Genomic DNA, 20,359 nt, shown 5'->3' on the forward strand with positions numbered 1-20,359 from the left:
TCTGGATCTTTCATCATTGGGGAATTTATGTTTGATGAGACTAGTGTTGAGGATAGAATTAGATTAATATTGAAACAAAGTACAGACTTTTTTAACCTCTTGCTCCTACCTGACACGCAGGCGTCCCATCTAGACATCTGGAAATGCAAATGCGCTACGCTAAATGCTAATAGTACTAGTTAAAACTCAAACGTTCATTAAAATACACATGCAGGGTATTGAATTAAAGCTACACTCGTTGTGAATCCAGGCAACAAGTCAGATTTTTTAAATGCTTTTCGGCGAAAGCATGAGAAGCTATTATCTGATAGCATGTAACACCCCAAAAGACCCGCAGGGGACGTAAACAAAATAATTAGCATAGTCGTCGCTACACAAACCGCACAAATAAAATATAAAACATTGATTACCTTTGACCGTCTTTGTTGGCACTCCTAGATGTCCCATTAATCACTATTGGGTCTTTTTTTCAATTAAATCGGTCCATATATAGCCTAGATATCGATCTATGAAGACTGTGTGATAAACGGAAAAAAAATAGGGTCTTATAACATATAGTCATTTTTTTAAATTGAAAAAGTCGACGATAAACTTTCACAAAACACTTCAAAATACTTTTGTAATAAAATATCCGGTCGGAGGATGGAACAAATGGCTTGTCTCTTCTTCGTTTGACCAAGAAACAAAGCCTAGGCAAATGGCAAGATTGTTGACATCGTGTCGAAGCTGTGGGTATTGCAACCTCAGCCCCATTTATTGTGGTTCGCCTTTATCAATGGGTTGAAGTGGCGGATGGATATATATTTCCATTTTCAGTGATCAGATTTTCCTGCGCTTTGATGAAACTCACGTTCTGTTACAGTCACAGCCGTGATTTAACCAGTCTTATAAACGTCTGAGTGTTTTCTATCCACACATAATCATATACTATATTCCTGGCATGAGCAGCAGGGCGCTGAAATGTTGCGCGATTTTTAACAGAATGTTCGTAAAAGTAGGGGGTAGGAGTAACAGGTTAATGAAGATTGTAACGAAAATCCTGAAAGAAAATCCTGAAAGAAGAGTTATGATTCTGATGTAGGTTTAAAAACAGTTGGAGTTAAGGTTAGATTTGATTATGATGGGTGGATGTGTAACCCGGCTAGCTCAGTACAGCATTGGTTGGCATGGCTCTGTCATGTCAAATGCCCTCTGGTAAAGTATCATGTTTTATGTTTCCTTCTTTCCACTCCTCTCCTCTTTTGACCTCACCCTCTCACCTTCCCCCCCTACTCACAAGGCAGGCAATACGCTCGACCTCATCTTTACTAGATGCTGTTTTTCCACTAACCTCATTGCAACTCCCCTCCAAGTCTCCGACCACTACCTTGTATCCTTTTCCCTCTCGCTCTCATCCAACACTTCCCACACTGCCCCTACTCGGATGGTATCGCGCCGTCCCAACCTTCGCTCTCTCTCCCCCGCTACTCTCTCCTCTTCCATCCTATCATCTCTTCCCTCTGCTCAAACCTTCTCCAACCTATCTCCTGATTCTGCCTCCTCAACCCTCCTCTCCTCCCTTTCTGCATCCTTTGACTCTCTATGTCCCCTATCTTCCAGGCCGGCTCGGTCCTCCCCTCCCGCTCCGTGGCTTGACGACTCATTGCGAGCTCACAGAACAGGGCTCCGGGCAGCCGAGCGGAAATGGAGGAAAACTCGCCTCCCTGCGGACCTGGCATCCTTTCACTCCCTCCTCTCTACATTTTCCTCCTCTGTCTCTGCTGCTAAAGCCACTTTCTACCACTCTAAATTCCAAGCATCTGCCTCTAACCCTAGGAAGCTCTTTGCCACCTTCTCCTCCCTCCTGAATCCTCCTCCCCCTCCCCCCTCCTCCCTCTCTGCAGATGACTTCGTCAACCATTTTGAAAAGAAGGTCGACGACATCCGATCCTCGTTTGCTAAGTCAAACGACACCGCTGGTTCTACTCACAGTGCCCTACCCTGTGCTCTGACCTCTTTCTCCCTCTCTCTCCAGATGAAATCTCGCGTCTTGTGACGGCCGGCCGCCCAACAACCTGCCCGCTTGACCCTATCCCCTCCTCTCTTCTCCAGACCATTTCCGGAGACCTTCTCCCTTACCTCACCTCGCTCATCAACTTATCCCTGACCGCTGGCTACGTCCCTTCCGTCTTCAAGAGAGCGAGAGTTGCACCCCTTCTGAAAAAACCTACACTCGATCCCTCCGATGTCAACAACTACAGACCAGTATCCCTTCTTTCTTTTCTCTCCAAAACTCTTGAACGTGCCGTCCTTGGTCAGCTCTCCCGCTATCTCTCTCAGAATGACCTTCTTGATCCAAATCAGTCAGGTTTCAAGACTAGTCATTCAACTGAGACTGCTCTTCTCTGTATCACGGAGGCGCTCCGCACCGCTAAAGCTAACTCTCTCTCCTCTGCTCTCATCCTTCTAGATCTATCGGCTGCCTTCGATACTGTGAACCATCAGATCCTCCTCTCGACCCTCTCCGAGTTGGGCATCTCCGGCGTGGCCCACGCTTGGATTGCGTCCTACCTGACAGGTCGCTCCTACCAGGTGGCGTGGCGAGAATCTGTCTCCTCACCATGCGCTCTCACCACTGGTGTCCCCCAGGGCTCTGTTCTAGGCCCTCTCCTATTCTCGCTATACACCAAGTCACTTGGCTCTGTCATAACCTCACATGGTCTCTCCTATCAGTGCTATGCAGACGACACACAATTAATCTTCTCCTTTCCCCTTCTGATGACCAGGTGGCAAATCGCATCTCTGCATGTCTGGCAGACATATCAGTGTGGATGACGGATCACCACCTCAAGCTGAACTTCGGCAAGACGGAGCTGCTCTTCCTCCCGGGAAGGACTGCCCGTTCCATGATAAATATATGCAAATAATATATGCCATTTAGCAGACGCTTTTATCCAAAGCGACTTACAATCATGTGTGCATACATTCTATGTATGGGTGGTCCCGGGATCGAACCCACTACCCTGGCGTTACAAGCACCATGCTCTACCAACTGAGCTACAGAAGGACCATGATCTCGCCATCACGGTTGACAACTCCATTGTGTCCTCCTCCCAGAGCGCTAAGAACCTTGGCGTGATCCTGGACAACAAACTGTCGTTCTCAACTAACATCAAGGCGGTGGCCCGTTCCTGTAGGTTCATGCTCTACAACATCCGCAGAGTACGACCCTGCCTCACACAGGAAGCGGCGCAGGTCCTAATCCAGGCACTTGTCATCTCCCGTCTGGATTACTGCAACTCGCTGTTGGCTGGGCTCCCTGCCTGTGCCATTAAACCCCTACAACTCATCCAGAACGCCGGAGCCCGTCTAGTGTTCAACCTTCCCAAGTTCTCTCACGTCACCCCGCTCCTCCGCTCTCTCCACTGGCTTCCAGTTGAAGCTCGCATCCGCTACAAGATCATGGTGCTTGCCTACGGAGCTGTGAGGGGAACGGCACCTCAGTACCTCCAGGCTCTGATCAGGCCCTACACCCAAATAAGGGCACTGCGTTCATCCACCTCTGGCCTGCTCGCCTCCCTACCACTGAGGAAGTACAGTTCCCGCTCAGCTCAGTCAAAACTGTTCGCTGCTCTGGCTCCCCAATGGTGGAACAAACTCCCTCACGACGCCAGGACAGCGGAGTCAATCACCACCTTCCGGAGACACCTGAAACCCCACCTCTTTAAGGAATACCTAGGATAGGATAAAGTAATCCTTCTCACCCCCCCCCCCCCCCCTTAAAATATGTAGATGCACTATTGTAAAGTGGCTGTTCCACTGGATGTCATAAGGTGAATGCACCAATTTGTAAGTCGCTCTGGATAAGAGCGTCTGCTAAATGACTTAAATGTAATGTAAATGTAATGTTTTAGGAGTGTGGTGGTGGAGTGACTTTGGTGGATGTGTAACCCGGCTAGCTCAGTAAAGCATGGGTTGGCATGGCTCTGTCATGTCAAATGCCCTCTGGTAAAGTATCATGTTTTAGGAGTGTGGTGGTGGAGTGACTTTGGTGGATGTGTAACCCGGCTAGCTCAGTACAGCATGGTTTGGCATGGCTCTGTCATGTCAAATGCCCTCTGCTAAAGTATCATGTTTTAGGAGTGTGGTGGTGGAGTGAGCTTCAGCACAGGGTTCCATGTTGCTTATTGTTTTTTCTTGCTCTTAAAATGTAGATCCTGGTTATTGGACTAACACATTGCGGCACTCCCATACGTTTTTCACATTCTTATTTTGGGGTTTAATTTCAAGGATCTGGTCCTGGTGCAGGTTCTTTCCCATGGCTGGGCCGCTTCTTAATGTGAACATGGAAATGCGTCTCGTACTGCGGATTACTTTTAGGCTCGTCTCCCACCTCTCTCTCGCTCTCTCTCGCTGTCTGCTTCAGCTCTGTAGCTATCACTGTTGCCAAGAATCTCTGTCTCCCTTTCTCCACGTTTCACTCCAAAATTTCACACACATTTTCACTCTTTCAGTTTGTATTAGCCGACATTCTGACACTCGCCCTCATTCATAGATGGTTCCCGCAGACGTCTCAAACTATGTGTTCGTAACCTTCACAGCCTTGCTATATTCTGGATGCACCAATTTGTAAGTCGCTCTGGATAAGAGCGTCTGCTAAATGACTTAAATGTAAATGTAATGAAGAGTCAGATAAACATTTATAATAATGTTGGATGTGTCTATTCATATGATAATCTGATAAACCTTAATAAGCTTCGTTATTAGTAGGTTAATATGTTAAAACTAGATGTAGATTTGAATGTATATTTCATCAAAGGGAGGATTGTTTGAGGAAATTATAGTTGAAATGATTAATGTATACATTTAAATTAGAACCAATTATACTATTATGGGATGAAATATCGGTTCTTAGTTAAGCTGTTACTGAAAATGTAAGAAAAATGAATTAATTGTCTGTACTTTGTAGGTTTAAGGGAGAAGGCTGATGCATCTTTGACAGATTAGAATAGTCCTTGATATTCCATTAGTGGAGAAAAGTATCTTTTAGACAGTTTGGAATGTAGTTTTATGAGGCGAGTAGAAGAAGGTCTCCAGACCTAAAGACACTGCGCTATTGTGGGGATCGGAGAGAGTGTGAGAAACTGATGTCATTTTATGTTCTCTTTAAAATGTAATGTTCCTTGTATTTTGGGTCAGTACTCTGGAATTAAACGCTGTTACCTGGCTTTTAAGACTGGTCTCGATCTACTTCATGCATAATTAATTAACTTACACCTCATTAATGAACTAGAGAATGCGAAATTGATTTTGGCTATAAAACAGGAATTTAGAAATTCCACTGACACTAGGTTAAAGAACTGGGCTGCACTGGCCCAGGTTAACTGGTGCCAGCTTGATTAGATTTAGGGCTGTGACTTTAAACAACCAAGCTGATCACTGCTGGACACTGAAAGTTTAGCTAGTGCATGGACAAGCTGTAGTCATACATGGGGAATTACCACCATAAATCCATCCTTCATACAAATGTTTTCACTACAAAACAGACCCTTCAGCCCTTGAAATGCTAGCAAGTCAGTTAGAAGATGGCAAGTGAATTCCTACTAGTTCATATTGAACATTAGCCAGAGCCTATCATTTTTTTCTGGTTTGCTAGGTGGTGAATGCCATGGCAAGCAAGGAATTAAGCTAGCAACACTAAGCATTAAATAGTGAACATTAGCAAGCTAAATAGATGGATCAGTCATGCCACATAGCAGGAATTTGGGGTAAAGTTAGAACATGGTAAATTACTCAGGTCAACATCTTGCTAGCTACATTAATGACTCCAGCTCACCGCATTGTCTACCTACAGTAGCATCATGGCAATCTAATTTCTGGAGGCAATGGAAATAACATTTGAGTTGACCCCACCCTGGGTTGACTTCAAAGTGCCAATGTTAACAGGGATTTAAAGTGTTACCATTAGAATTCACTTGGGGTATAACCCCCAAACCAAATGAAGCCACATCAGGACAAGCTACAGAGATTTTAAAGATTATATTTATTAAGACATTTACACTCAATACTCTTGGCAGCATTGTCACTTCATTAGTTCCTACAGAGAGAGGAAGAAAAAGTTAGCTCAGTTTGAAATGTAACACCATACTAGTTGTCATTGTACGTCATAAAATTGTGTTGCGTGACTGGTGTGGGCCTAAAGGTTAATTTGCCAGTTGCCTTAAGCTGGCAGGCATTTCTCCCAGGAGTCACTCCTGTTTTGGAGGTTGAAGGTATAATGGGTAGGCTGAAATAGTGTGGACAGAGTCAGGATTAAATTTCTCCACTTTTTAGATGCATGACACCAAGTATTGAACACTTACTTTACAGGGACTCTAGTCAAGATGGTGCCAAATCCTGGCGAGTCTGCTTCAAACCGCCGATACGCAAACAGCTTGTAAAGGCCACTCAGTGGATAGACACACCGCACAGTCACCCTAACGAGAGAACAATTGAACATATGTATACATTAAAGCCACCAGTGCCTTTAGTGAGAGTTAATGACTGATAAATATTTATTGTACTTGGTTTCAACCAATGAGACAGTATATTATTAGTGAAGTCATGTACACAAAGGCAGTATACCTGGTTGAGACTGGTGCTTCCACTGATTGGCTTGTATGCTCAACGGTGATCTCATTTTCATAGGTAAGGTGCTGGTAATCAAACTGCAACACAAGAGGTCAAAACAAACCTGAATTTATTAATTCAACCATTAACCTGTTGAAAGCCATGTCTAAACGCTTACGGTTGTTCTTTTGTTAGCCCTCATGAGAAATCAAGAGAGTTTAAGTCTTAATATTAATTTAAGTAGTTGGCCTGTATGCGGAAAGTTCCTGAGTTAAACCAGGGTTTCCCCAAAACTCAGTCCTGGGGCACATACTTTGCCCTGGCATTACAGATTCAAATACCAACTCTGCAAGCTTTGAATCAACTGTGTAGCACTGGAGTTTTAATTATTTTCAGTACCAGGGGCCCTAGAATAAAGTTGTGAACACAGAGTTTAGGCACATTAATCACTTGGACCGTCTATGCACATTCTGGTAATCAAATTATTTGGCCAGATTAGGATATGGGGCAAAACAGGTTAAATTAGGGGGTTTCAGCAGAGTCCTTTGGTAAGGACTCTAACCGAAACCCCAGAACTAAAACCCACAGCTGACCAAAATTTAGCAAGATTTTAGTTGTTGGTTAACATGGAAGAATGCTGGAAAATCCATTTCAAATACCGATCACTCGTGGAGCCCGATTGCATTTATGACTAATTCTATGGGTTGGACAGTACTATACCTGGACCCTGGTTCCACAGGTGTCAAGTCTAAAGCTAAAGAGAACCCTGGTGTCATCCATCTCTTGAGGCCTGCAGTTGGAGTCCAGGAGGGAGGATCTGATGGGTTCAGATCCAGGGATGGCCAAAATCACAGACACCACTGTCATCACACCTTCAGTGGAACACACTGGAGAGAGGAAGGCCTGTTAGTGCTCATCGACCCTATAAAAGCGTCACCAGGCAAAAGCAAGCGACGCTGCAGGTTAATATCTGACCAACTAGTAGTTACCTATGACCTCAGTGGTCTGGAATAGACACGCTTTGGCCAAGGAGCTCTTGACCTCCAAGGTCTTCGGAGCTCTTGAGAGAATTTCAAAAGTGCCACGGAACTGCTTCAAATTGATGTCCTAGGAAGAAAAAAAGAGCAGGTACACTTTAATTATAACTCCTACTTTATCCAACGACGAGTCAGTTTAAGCACTTGACCAATGAGCATCTCACCTTATAAGTGTAGCCAACAGAGAAGAGGGGCACTTCCAGGGTCAGACTCTTGCTGTCATTCCGCATAACGTAGCCCCGCTTGGCTGCCAGATTTGTGGTCAGAATGTGAGGGCCAACACCCACCTCCCACAGGTAGTCAAACGGCTTATGGTCCATCTGGAATCTGATGCTTTTCTCGTTGCAGACGCCTTTGAAGACCGGAGGAACTGACGAAGAGAAGATCAGCCCAATAGTGACACGACGTTAGGGGTAAACTTGGGAAAGTGTATCGTGGTTGGTTACTGGGCTGCGTCAAGCCATCGTGCAGCCCAGGTCTCATAGTTGAAGGTTGAAGTCAACTTACAGACATCATTGAACTGAGCCACGACTGAGGCCAGGTAGAAGTACGGCTCCGCCTGAGGCAGGATGACCAACGTGTAGTTGATGTCCAACGAGTATTCGAGAAGCCCCTCTGTAGGGTACTATGGACAGGAACACATCACCAATTAAGAAACAGTACAAAAGCCTTCAATTCACCTCTTAAAACCATAGGAGAAAGTTCAGGCCAGGAACACCCTCTTCTCCAATGTTGAGGAAAAGCTGAGACCACAGTAGCTAATATCATTGCATCATTACCAGCTTGTGAATAACGGCATCAAATGGCACCCTGAGAATGTAGGCATGTAGGGTACTATTGGGCTGGGGGACCATGGTTATGAAGAGGCCACTTTTATTCGCCTCTAGTATGGTGAATTTGTGACCATTGAGCTTCACAGCCACCAGGTCAACATCGTAGGAGAGGTTCCCCAGGTAAACAGTAAACACACGATCCTCAAGGACTGTTTCTGTGGTGGGAGAAGAACAGGGTCATTAGCAATCATGACCATGAGCTGAAGATCCACTTGAATTAGCTAGTAGAACTCCTTACGGTTAATGATGGAGAGGTGCTGGATCAGAAGGGGTGTGTTCATGGGCCTGTGGAGGCGGAGTCTGGTCTCCACACCACTGTCATCCATGAAGATTTGTTCATAGTAGAGACGGACCACATAGAACTCATGGTACATGTTGTCCATCACAAGGCTCTGGAAGAGTTGAAACCGTTATGAAGCATCTGCCATTAGGTTATATGGTACAAAGTAGAATATTCAAGGTGTACAGAGGACATGAGTGAATGAAGCCATTTGCAGCTTCTCTACATCAGAATAAAAGGTAAGAGTCTCCATGTGAAGTGTCAGATGACGGCCTGGTACGCTACTGACTTTTCTGTATCCTCCGGCAGCATTGAAGGGGATGCTGATCTGGACAGTGGTGTCACTTATATCCAGGCTGTAGCCTCGCTCTGCTGTGATGGGCTCATCCAGGAGCTGACCATCCACCCCCATTGAGATCTTGATGCTCTCCAACCCAGAGAGGCCAGAGACCAGCGGGGACAGCAGAGTGGGGGTCTGCCAGACCAGCCCCGCCCCATCATACATTCCTTCATCTGGAAAGAGGTTATACATAGAAAGGTTAAGACTGATGAACACTCCCTGGTTTAGTGATCAGGTGCAGGTGAAAATAGTCACTAGAGCCATCAATTGTTTAGCCCATCTAGCCCTTTGAACCTTGAATGGTCAGGGCTGATAGGTCACTGAAACTTACCAGTGCTGCAAGCAACCACCAAGTTCACCATGATGACCATCCATCTCTGCCTGGAGACTAGTATCAGATAGACCACCTCAACCAACGTACCATTCACCTGGAATTAGATAATGATTTGGTACCTGCCAACAATACAGTATGAAGAAGACTGAAAAGCTATGTAAATAAATCTAGTATTCCAGCCTAAAAAGTTCAATTTTAAGAGTTCCTACAGGAAAGCAAGACCCTACCCATCAAGGCATTTAATGTAATTTGAGATGGGAAAGCCTTGTGCCAGCATTGAGACATAACCAAGATACCTGCATCCATTTAAATCCTCACCATGGTTACAGACCCCATGACAGACCCTGGCGTGTAGGGTGAACGGAACACTAGCCTCCCCTGGGTGAGGTAGAACACGTAGCCCAGCTCCCGAGCCTCTGAAGGGGACATGGGAGTCAGCTGCTGCCCCTCCTGCTGGAACATCACCTGCCAGGTAGACATGGCAGAGCTGTGGGCCTGATTAGGAACAAGAGACAGGGCATGCATGGTGTTATTGGGGACAAATTGGTGGAGCTCATCTAATTGAGAATTTGACAAATAGCCTTTAGCTTACTTTAGCAAGGGCAGCAGACCAGGCATCTGCTGTTGTACCAGGTAGATCAGACACGTCACCCTCACCGACACCTACAGGGGAATATAACAGACCATACTCCTATAAAAAGGTTAAGGATAATCTAGGCCAGCATCCGCACAAATACAACCCTGGATGCACAGTCTAGAGCCATGTATTAGTACCTCCATATAGTTCTCCTCACAGCTGACTTCTCTGGGGGACCAGGGTAGAGGGAGGGAGCAGGTTGCAGTCACAGTGTAGGTGGCTTCCACTCCATTCGCATCAATTGTGATCAAGTTAAAGTTAAAAGTGAACACCTCATCATCCTAAGATACAAAACAAGACCTTCAACTGAGATACCTGGTAGTAATTTAACTTTTAAGATTTGCAAAAGTGTTTAAAAACACTTCTAGCTTTGAAAAGATCATCGCGTGTGGTGATATGAACCTGGTTGTCAGTGTGGCAGGAGAAGTAGGAGGCTCTGAGTTCAGCAAGGCCAGGCAGAGGGAGGATACTGAACATGTAGCCACACTCTGACCCATACTGCTTAGTGATGGGGTGAACACCATCAGCATCTAGATAGGGGTAAAAAATTGGGTCATATCAAATGATTTGAATATGCTCAAGTCCAATACTAAATAAAAATCAGTTTATTCTTAAGTGGTCCAACAGGCACAGTGAGACTGCAATATACTGCAGTCGTGCTGTCAGCACCAGCTACCAAACCCTGGCCAAGACGTGTTAAGATGCCAAGTTCATGAGCTGACCAAACCTGGTTTCAGGCCCATTTTGCAGCAGAATTAAGGTTAAATGCCTACTTACCAACCGCTTCAAAGCGAGGTTCGTTCCCAGCAAATGAGAGTTGGGTTGTTACCAACAGGTATCGATCCCGGCATACAGTCTCAATGGCCCCTATATAGACACACACAAGGTGAGAAACTAAAGGGTGGAAACTAATTGATTCTGACCAACAATTCATACCAGTGTTCTACAGCTTGTATGAAGGCTAATCGGAATCAATTTAAGTTTCTTACCTCTTGGAAGGTCAGAACATCTTACACTAGGCCATACAGACAGGAGTACAAATACTCTGTAAGAAAAACAATAGCAGAGGTCAATAAAGGTTGCCAGCATCAAAACACTTATTCAAAACATTTAAGCCAACCACCAAACTTACCCCACCCAACAGCCAAAAGCCATTGCTCCGTTGTGAACCGAGTGTCTAACCCTAGCCAGGAACAGCTAGTAAACTACACCTGCTAGTTAACACAACATCAACTATCACGGACTGACAATATCCCAGTAAAAGCAACAGTGGATAAGTACCATGTTCTCTGGCACTTTTATATGGGGGTGGTGCTGTGATTGAGGTAATTAATTAGCTAATTGGGTCACATGGTTGGTCATCTTGCCAGAGCCTAGGGGCACAGCTAAATAGTCTGAAATGGATTCATTTACATTTACATTTAAGTCATTTACTCTCCTCATCTCTTCTCCTTCCCCCTTTCTGAGGATGTGTTTTCCATCTCCACTGAATAACAATATAAACGGGTCATGTAAAGTGTTGGTTCCATGTTTCATGAGCAGAAATAAAAGATCCCAGACATTTTCCATAGGAACAAAAATCTTATTTCTATCAAACTTTGTGCACAAATTTGTTTACATTCCTGTTAGTGAGCATTTCTCCTTTGCCAAGATAATCCATCCACTTGACAGCTGTGGCATATCAAGAAGCTGATTAAACAGCATGATCATTACACAGGTACACCTTGTGCTGGGGACAATGAAAGGCCACTCTAAAATTTGTCACACAACACAATGCCACAGATATCTCAAGTTTTGAAGGTGAGTGCAATTGGCATGCTGACTGCAAGAATGTCCACCAGAGCTGTTGCCAGAAAATTGAATGTTCCTTTCTCTAACATAAGCCGCATCCATCCGGCCTCACAACCACAGACCATGAGTAAGGCGTTGTGTGGGCGAGTGGTTCGCTGATGTTAACGTTGTGAACCGAGTGCCCATGGTGGCGGTGGGGTTATGGTATGGGCGGCATAAGCTATGGACAATGAACACAATTGCATTTTATCTATGGCAATTTGACCCCACTCCGGGATCCTGTCCTTCTAGGCAGAGTTTCAAAGGAAAAGCCATATCTCAGACTGGCCAATAAAAAGAAAAGATTAAGATGGGCAAAAGAACACAGACACTGGACAGAAGAACTCTGCCTAGAAGGCCAGCATCCCGGAGTCGCCTCTTCACTGTTGAGACTGGTGTTTTGCGGGTACTATTTAATGAAGCTGCCAGTTGAGGACTTGTGAGGTGTCTGTTTCTCAAACTATACACTCTAATGTACTGTACTTGTCCTCTTGCTCAGTTGTGCACCGGGGCCTCCCACTCCTGTTTCTATTCTGGTTAGAGCCAGTTTGCGCTGTTTTGTGAAGGGAGTAGTGTAACTCCCTCCGGTAACCACGAGCACAACCGCTCCTTGATTTTAACTGGCCGCTTTATCCTGTAGATTTAGTCAGAATTATCACCTTCCGTGAGAACTATAAAGTAAATTAAAAATACAGTTAAGCACACTCTTACATCCTCCTTATCTTACGAGTGACATATTAGCTTGGTATAACTCTGAAGTGCTTACATACATAAATAGTTTAGCCGGTGCTATAACAGTATCAGATTAAACACATGAATAATGGTAACATACCTCATTGACTGCTTATTACAGAAGGGAGGAATCAAACTTCACATTTATTATTCCTGGAATTATCAAATCAAATCAAAGCAAATTTTATTTGTCACATACACATGGTTAGCAGATGTTAATGCGAGTGTAGCGAAATGCTTGTGCTTCTAGTTCCGACAATGCAGTGATAACCAACAAGTAATCTAACTAACAATTCCAAAACTACTGTCTTATACACAGTGTAAGGGGATAAGGAATATGTACATAAGGATATATGAATGAGTGATGGTACAGAGCAGCATACAGTAGATGGTATCAAGTACAGTATATACATATGAGATGAGTGTGTAGACAAAATAAACAAAGTGGTATAGTTAAAGTGGCTAGTGATACATGTATTACATAAGGATGCAGTCGATGATGTAGAGTACAGTATATACATATGCATATGAGATGAATAATGTAGGGTAAGTAACATTATATAAGGTAGCATTGTTTAAAGTGGCTAGTGATATATTTACATCATTTCCCATCAATTCCCATTATTAAAGTGGCTGGAGTTGGGTCAGGGTCAATGACAGTGTGTTGGCAGCAGCCACTCAATGTTAGTGGTGGCTGTTTAACAGTCTGATCGCCTTGAGATAGAAGCTGTTTTTCAGTCTCTCGGTCCCAGCTTTGATGCACCTGTACTGACCTCGCCTTCTGGATGATAGCGGGGTGAACAGGCAGTGGTTCGGGTGGTTGATGTCCTTGATGATCTTTATGGCCTTCCTGTAACATCGGGTGGTGTAGGTGTCCTGGAGGGCAGGTAGTTTGCCCCCGGTGATGCGTTGTGCAGTCCTCACTACCCTCTGGAGAGCCTTACGGTTGAGGGCGGAGCAGTTGCCGTACCAGGCGGTGATACAGCCCGCCAGGATGCTCTCGATTGTGCATCTGTAGAAGTTTGTGAGTGCTTTTGGTGACAAGCCAAATTTCTTCAGCCTCCTGAGGTTGAAGAGGCGCTGCTGCGCCTTCTTCACAACGCTGTCAGTGTGAGTGGACCAATTCAGTTTGTCTGTGATGTGTATGCCGAGGAACTTAAAACTAGCTACCCTCTCCACTACTGTTCCATCGATGTGGATAGGGGGGTGTTCCCTCTGCTGTTTCCTGAAGTCCACAATCATCTCCTTAGTTTTGTTGACATTGAGTGTGAGGTTATTTAATTCACACTTCATCCTTAATTATTATAACGGTACCATCCTAACATACACGCTTCAACCTTTATAAACTACACCTGATGACATGAAAACTTAGCTAACACAGTGCGGGATTGCCTTCCCTCCAAAAGTGTGTTGCTACAATAAGCATCCCCATTACAACAGTATTAGCTATGTAGTTCCGCTTGTCTTATCATTTCCCCCACACAGCGGACACGTAAACAATTCAAACAAAGGACGACATAGACTTACAGGTTAACTGTCAGTTACACTCCCACCAATCACCGGTGATTTCTGTGAAAGGGGTCTGCATGTTTCTTGATCGCTTCCAGGAGGGTGACTGTCTTATGGACGGGCCTCTCCATATAGGTGGGTTTGGTGATGTGTTTACCTCTCTCATCCAGGGTTGAGTCACTGATCAGTAACTTGAATCTTCTCACCCGTCCATCCTGTCCCGGGTACACTTCTGTAACGTTTGCCAATTTCCACTTTTTGCGTGGTACAATATCATCTTGCAAGATGACAATGTCATTAATCCTTGCGTTTCTTCTGTATTTATTCCATTTCTGTCTGTGTTGGAGGTACTCTTTCTTCCACCTTGTCCAGAATTCATTGGCTAAGAATTGTACTCTGCGCCATCTCTTGCGGAGATAAAGATCTTCCTTGATGAACTGTCCAGGTGGCAATAAGATAACTGTGGACTTCATTGTCAAGATATGATTTGGCGTGAGAGGTTCTGGACCTAATGGATCATTCAGATATACCGTAGTTAGGAGTCTACTATTTAAAATTGCCATGACTTCATAGAGAAAGGTACGCAGAGAAGCGTTGTCGAGTCTTCCGTCTGACTGATCAAGAATGGATGTTAAGACACTTCGTATTGTGCGGATTTGTCTTTCCCAAACACCACCCATGTGACTTAAAGATGGGGTGTTCATGATAAACTCGCATCCAAGTTTCTTCAGTCGTGTTTGATCCATTTCTTTCAGGGCGTCCACAAACTCACGTCTTGCATCAATGGAGTTGTTGCCTTGATCACGTCTGATTTGACGAACATTACCACGTATGAATGAACGCAGGGAATTGATAAAAGCGTTGGTGGTTAAGTCATCAAGCAGGAGTAGGAGCCCATAACGCTTTAACTCTCTTCTTCCGTCCTTGGCATAGCAAGGTCCAAAGCAGTCCATCCAGCAGTATGTGAAGATCTGCCATCCTTTGCCCTTCTGTACATCTTCTGAATTTCCTACATTTCACACATTTGTAGATGTGAGAGGAAACTGCATTGCTGCATCCTTGGATCCATATACCGTTGGATCGCAGCTCATTGATAGTCATTCCACGTCCTTGGTGTCGTACTCTTTCATGATAGCCACTTGTCAGTGCTGCTCGTCAAGCACTATCTCTTGGCAGGATTGCAAGATGCTTCACATGGGAATGAAGAGTTGCATGAGCCAAGCGACCTCCCACCCTGTGGATACCTTGCTCATCCAGAAATGCAACTTGCTTGCTTTATCTTTGGTCTTGATGTCTTTCTGGTGCCTAAGGTTGTGTATCTCATGGGAGAAGGCTGCTTCTTGAACCATCTTTATAATGGTGAGCTCTGCCTCTCTCCTTTCTTCTATGCTTGTAGCTTCACTGGACCTCATTTTTAAACCCATGGCTTCCTTGACACGTCGTTTGAGCCTGGCAATAGCTTTTACCACTCTTGCCCAGTCTGAGAACATGTGAAGGTGATCTAGTAAGGATCTTTCTTCCTTTGCCTGGGTATCATGGACCAGGGATTTCTGCAGCTCTGGATCATTGTCTGAGAACTCTTCCCCCTGGACTTGAACTTTGGGAAGTTCTTCTTGTCAAAGAAAGTCTGGACCTGTGAACCAGTTGGAAGCCATGAGGTGTTCTGATGTGAGACCTCTGGAAGCATGATCCACAGCATTCTCTTCAGAGGTCACATATCTCCATTGTTCGGGATCTGTGCTTTGCTTAATGCGTTGAATACGGTTAGCTACAAAGACGTGGAATCTTCTGGCTTCATTGTTGATGTAGCCAAGAACTACCTTCGAGTCTGTCCAGAAGTATTCCTGTAGACCTTGTATCTCCAGCTCCCTTTTGAGCATGTCACTTGTTCAAACAGCTACCACCGCTGCTGAAAGTTCCAGTTGTGGTATGGTCGTAACCTTGGAAGAGGCGACTCTCGACTTCCCCATAACTAGGGAGCAATTAACTTCTCCTGCTGTGCTGATTGTTCTGAGGTATGAGAGGCTACTGTAGACAACACTCCTCTTCTTGTGAGTGGGCGTTCCTTGACAACTACTCTAAACTGGAACTCGTCTGATGTGACACACCACAGTACACCAAGAGCTCTCTCCATGTGTGGTTCACCCAGGTCTTTGGCACCCTCGGGACACGTTCTTCCTTGGGAATTATGGCTATAACTTCCTTGCTGTTAGAGATAAACTTGTGCTGCAAAGCTCTCTTGCTTCTTTCACCAGCTGGGCCGCTTCAGCTTCAGACGATACGCTTCTCAACCCATCATCAACATAAAAGTTCCTTTCTATGAACTGGATAGACTTCTCGCTGAAGCTTCCTCGTCCTTCGGCAGCAAGATGTTTGAGACCATAGTTGGCGCAACCAGGAGATGAAGCTGCGCCGAACAAGTGGACCTTCATACGATACACTGAGGGTTGAGACTCTCGATCTCCGTTCTCCCACCAAAGGAACCGTAGATAATCTTGGTCTTCTGCTTTCACATGAAACTGGTGGAAAATGCGCTCTACATGATTGCAAATGGACCCTTACGAAACGACAAAGGACGCCCAGCAATGTGTTTGTTAACCTCTTGCTTCTACCTGGCACGCAGGCGTCCCATCTAGAGCTCTGGAAATGCAAATGCGCTACGCTAAATGCTAATAGTATTAGTTAAAACTCAAACGTTCATTAAAATACACATGCAGGGTATTGAATTAAAGCTACACTCGTTGTGAATCCAGGCAACAAGTCAGATTTCTAAAATGTTTTACGGCGAAAACATAGCACATATTTATGTCAAACCACCACCGCAGACATAGCTCATTAGCATAGCCAAGTAGGAAAAAATATGCAATCAACAAACGCAGGATTAAAAAAAAATCATTTCACTAACCTTTTGAAATCTTCATCAGATGACAGTAATATAACATGTTACACAGTACATTCATTTTTTTCAATAATCTGCAATATATATCCATAAATCTCTGTTTACAATGACGCATCGTTCAAAAAATGCTACTAAAATGTCAGGAGAAATGAAATAGCTCCGGCAGATAACGTCAGCTAACAAGGAATACACATCATAAACTTTGACTAAATATGCATGTTTTACATATGTATAGGAAGATACACTTCTTCTAAATGCAATCGCTGTGTTACATTTATTTTTAACGTTACAGTTTGCGTTTACTAGGCTATACTAGGAGTCGGGGCTCCAAATGTATCATTATGCCTCCTCTATCTTGGAGTCGACAGAAACCCCAAATTAATACATAAATATTCCCTTACCTTTGCTGTTCTTCCATCAAAAGACCTGGAAGGGATTATACTTACCAAAACAGCGTTTAGTTTTCAAGTCTGCGTCTTTCGGTTCTCAAAATAGCCACTTTTCGGTCGAAATGTAGGCAAAATTCAAGTGGATGCGCACCAAAACGTCGAAATTATATATTATATGTCGAGTAAACTTGTCAAACTATGTTCATAATTAAGCTTTAACATGTTATAAAGGTGTACAGCAATTGTGAGGACGAAGCGAAACACACACGTCGTTTAATCGATCCTGAAGAAAAGAGAGAGCGGGAGCAGAGGGCGCATAAACGTACACTTTTTTTTCGCGTGACTGAGACCTTTCGGCACGCTCAACGTCTCGTGAGCGCGCGATTGTCACAATGATCAGCCCCATTGAAAGCAGGCTTCGCGCTGAACACGTAGGAACTGTTCCCAGAGCGGTAGTTATTTGGGAAGGCGTTTAAGATGACGTCAAAGTTGGGCCAACTTTTTCCATGACAAGAGAGATTTTGGGAGAATGCATGCCCTGAGACTTCTGCTTTACATAGAGACAAATTTTAAACGGTTTTAGAAGCTTTAGAGTGTTTTCTATTCGATAATATGTTTTATATGCATATATTAGCAGCTTTTAACAAAAATGTATCCTGTTTTATATGGGTACCCAATTCCTCCATTAGGGGCAGTAAACAGGGCTAGGTTTAGGAGGTTAACTCTGGACCGCTAAGGAGATGGTCATTCAAGGATGTCTCTCAAAACTTAGCTGAGCAGTCAAAGACGACTCGTATCTTCCCAGGCTTTTGTGGGTGATAAACCCCATGGTGCGGGATGTACCATGCTGGATGCTTGTTAATTTCCTCTTTGGAGACCTTCTCAGCATCTCCACAAGATATGGTCTCTTCCATGAATGCTGTGTAGTCCTTGTAGTACTACTTGTTTCTCCTTAGCCTCCTTTCCAGGCACTTGAGACGGTGAACTGCACATGTTTTATTGTTCGGCAGGTTGGGTCTTTCTTCCATAAACGGAAGCGGCATCTCATAATGTCCATTGTCCTTGCGTCTGATGCCCGCTTTCATTTTTGTCAGGAACCGGATATCCTCTTGAGATATGAGGTCCTCTTCTGCAGCGCTCTCGTTGAAGTCAGATTCAAGCATCTTGATAATGTCCAGTGCTGTGATTACCTCTCTTACACGTGTTCTACAAACATAGTGTACTTGATTTGTAAGGTTGGAAGAAGATTGAAGGCTTGGCATCATCTGTCTAACGATAACCCGATGACTCACTCCAATAGCGTCGCCATAGTCGATACATGGATTTCCATAGCCGACTATGCTCCAGCCAAGATCTGTTCTCTGAGCGAAAGGCTGATTTCCCTTACCAGACACAATTTATCTTGGAAGGGAAGACCCCCCTGTATTGGACAAAAATGAATGGGAAGTCATTGGCATCGGACAAACCATATACACATTGTCCAATACCACCCAATTCGGCGTTGATTCATGCAAAGTGTATTGCAAATGCCATATGGCAATTGCCAGTTGTAACACTTAAAAAATCCAACAGGTGGCGAATCCGCTCCACCATGGTTTTTAATATTGGAAATGTAACCCAAGTCACCCTCCAAAAGCAAAATTTTGAAAAAATGAATTTTTTGTCAAAAACTTATCACCCCTTAAAAAAGTGCTTTCTGGGCCGTTTTTCGAAATTCTTTCGATTGTTTTGTCAATTACACATGTGTAAGAACTGTATGAATACACTTTTGTCCAATTGTATTATCAATTTTTTTTTTACATGCGCATAAGTAATATGTTTTGTAAATTTTCAATATGATTTCATAGGAAGTCAAAAGTCAAAAGTCAAAAATGTCAATTTTGTAAAAAACTTCACATACCCTTAACCGGTTAAGACTCTAGGGGCAGTATTTCATTTTTGGATAAAAAGACGTGCCCGTTTTTAGCGCAATATTTTGTCACGAAAAGATGCTCGACTATGCTTGGAATTGATAGTTTTGGAAAGAAGACACTCTGACAATTCCAGAACTGCAAAGATTTTCACTGTGAGTGCCTTAGAACAAAACCTACAGGCAAAACCAAGATGTTTGAGCGACCAGGAAATCAACAGGATTTCTGATGGCACGTTTTCCATGATCGCCTTATATGGTTGTGAATGCGACAGGAATGAACGGACACTTCCTATCGTTTCCCCAAGGTGTCTGCAGCATTGTGACGTATTTGTAGGCATATCATTGGAAGATTGACCATAAGAGACTACATTTACCAGGGGTCCCGCACGGTGTCTGTGTGGAAATTGGTGCGCAAAAGTCGCCTACCAGTATTTTTCCATCCGAATCTGAGAACAATGCAGGCTTCCAGGAATGGCATTTCAATGAAGAGATATATGACAAAACACCTTGAGGATGGATTCAAACAACGTTTTCCATGTTTCAGTCGATATTATGGAGTTAATTCGGAAAAAGTTTGACGTGTAGGTGACTGAATTTTCGGTTAGTTTCGGTAGCCAAATGCATAGTAACAAAACGGAACGTTGTGTCCTACACAAGCATCTTTCAGGAAAAACTGGACATCTGCTATGTAACTGAGAGTCTCCTCATTGAAACATCTGAAGTTCTTCAAAGGTAAATTATTTTATTTGATCCCTTTGCTGGTTTTTGTGAATATGTTGCGTGCTAAATGCTAATGCTAAATGCTAAGCTAGCTATCACCACTCTTACACAAATTATTGATTTTCTCTGGTTCTAAAGCATATTTTGAAAATCTGAGACGACAGGATTGTTAAGAAAAGGATAAGCTTGAGGATAGGCATATTTATTTCATTTCATTTTGCGATTTTTAGAAATCGCTAACGTTGCGTTATGGTAATGAGCTTGAGGCTATGATTACGCTACCGAATACGGTGTGGGTAGGACTAACAGGTTAAAAAGT

At 44.0% G+C, this 20,359-nt stretch overlaps 1 protein-coding gene across 1 annotated transcript; it reads right to left on the bottom strand.

Annotated features, from left to right (window-relative positions):
• Positions 1–6,003: 6,003 nt before the first annotated feature.
• On the bottom strand, positions 6,004–10,190 carry LOC124014518. The gene is made up of 14 exons (XM_046329618.1): positions 10,187–10,190; positions 10,005–10,075; positions 9,731–9,907; positions 9,410–9,506; positions 9,028–9,251; positions 8,697–8,850; positions 8,405–8,613; positions 8,133–8,250; positions 7,790–7,995; positions 7,578–7,695; positions 7,309–7,475; positions 6,604–6,686; positions 6,342–6,455; positions 6,004–6,076 (listed from the first exon to the last, which is right to left on the bottom strand). The coding sequence occupies exons 3-14, from the start codon at positions 9,890–9,892 to the stop codon at positions 6,070–6,072; spliced, it is 1,659 nt and encodes a 552-aa protein (XP_046185574.1). The 5' UTR covers positions 9,893–9,907; positions 10,005–10,075; positions 10,187–10,190; the 3' UTR covers positions 6,004–6,069.
• Between the last annotated feature and the right edge of the window lie 10,169 nt (positions 10,191–20,359).

Source organism: Oncorhynchus gorbuscha, linkage group LG25 (assembly GCF_021184085.1).
Source record: "Oncorhynchus gorbuscha isolate QuinsamMale2020 ecotype Even-year linkage group LG25, OgorEven_v1.0, whole genome shotgun sequence".
Classification (NCBI taxonomy): Eukaryota; Metazoa; Chordata; class Actinopteri; order Salmoniformes; family Salmonidae; genus Oncorhynchus; species Oncorhynchus gorbuscha.

Bases quoted from the DNA above. Each gene is read 5' to 3' on its own strand.
- LOC124014518 (XM_046329618.1), bottom strand. From the start codon at position 9,892: ATGTCTACCTGGCAGGTGATGTTCCAGCAGGAGGGGCAGCAGCTGACT. The intron at 8,851-9,027 runs GTCAGTAGCGTA...CAACTCTTCCAG, and splicing joins CTGCCGGAGGATACAGAAAA to AGCCTTGTGATGGACAACAT. The intron at 8,251-8,404 runs GTAATGATGCAA...TCCTGTCCATAG, and splicing joins ATGCCGTTATTCACAAGCTG to TACCCTACAGAGGGGCTTCT.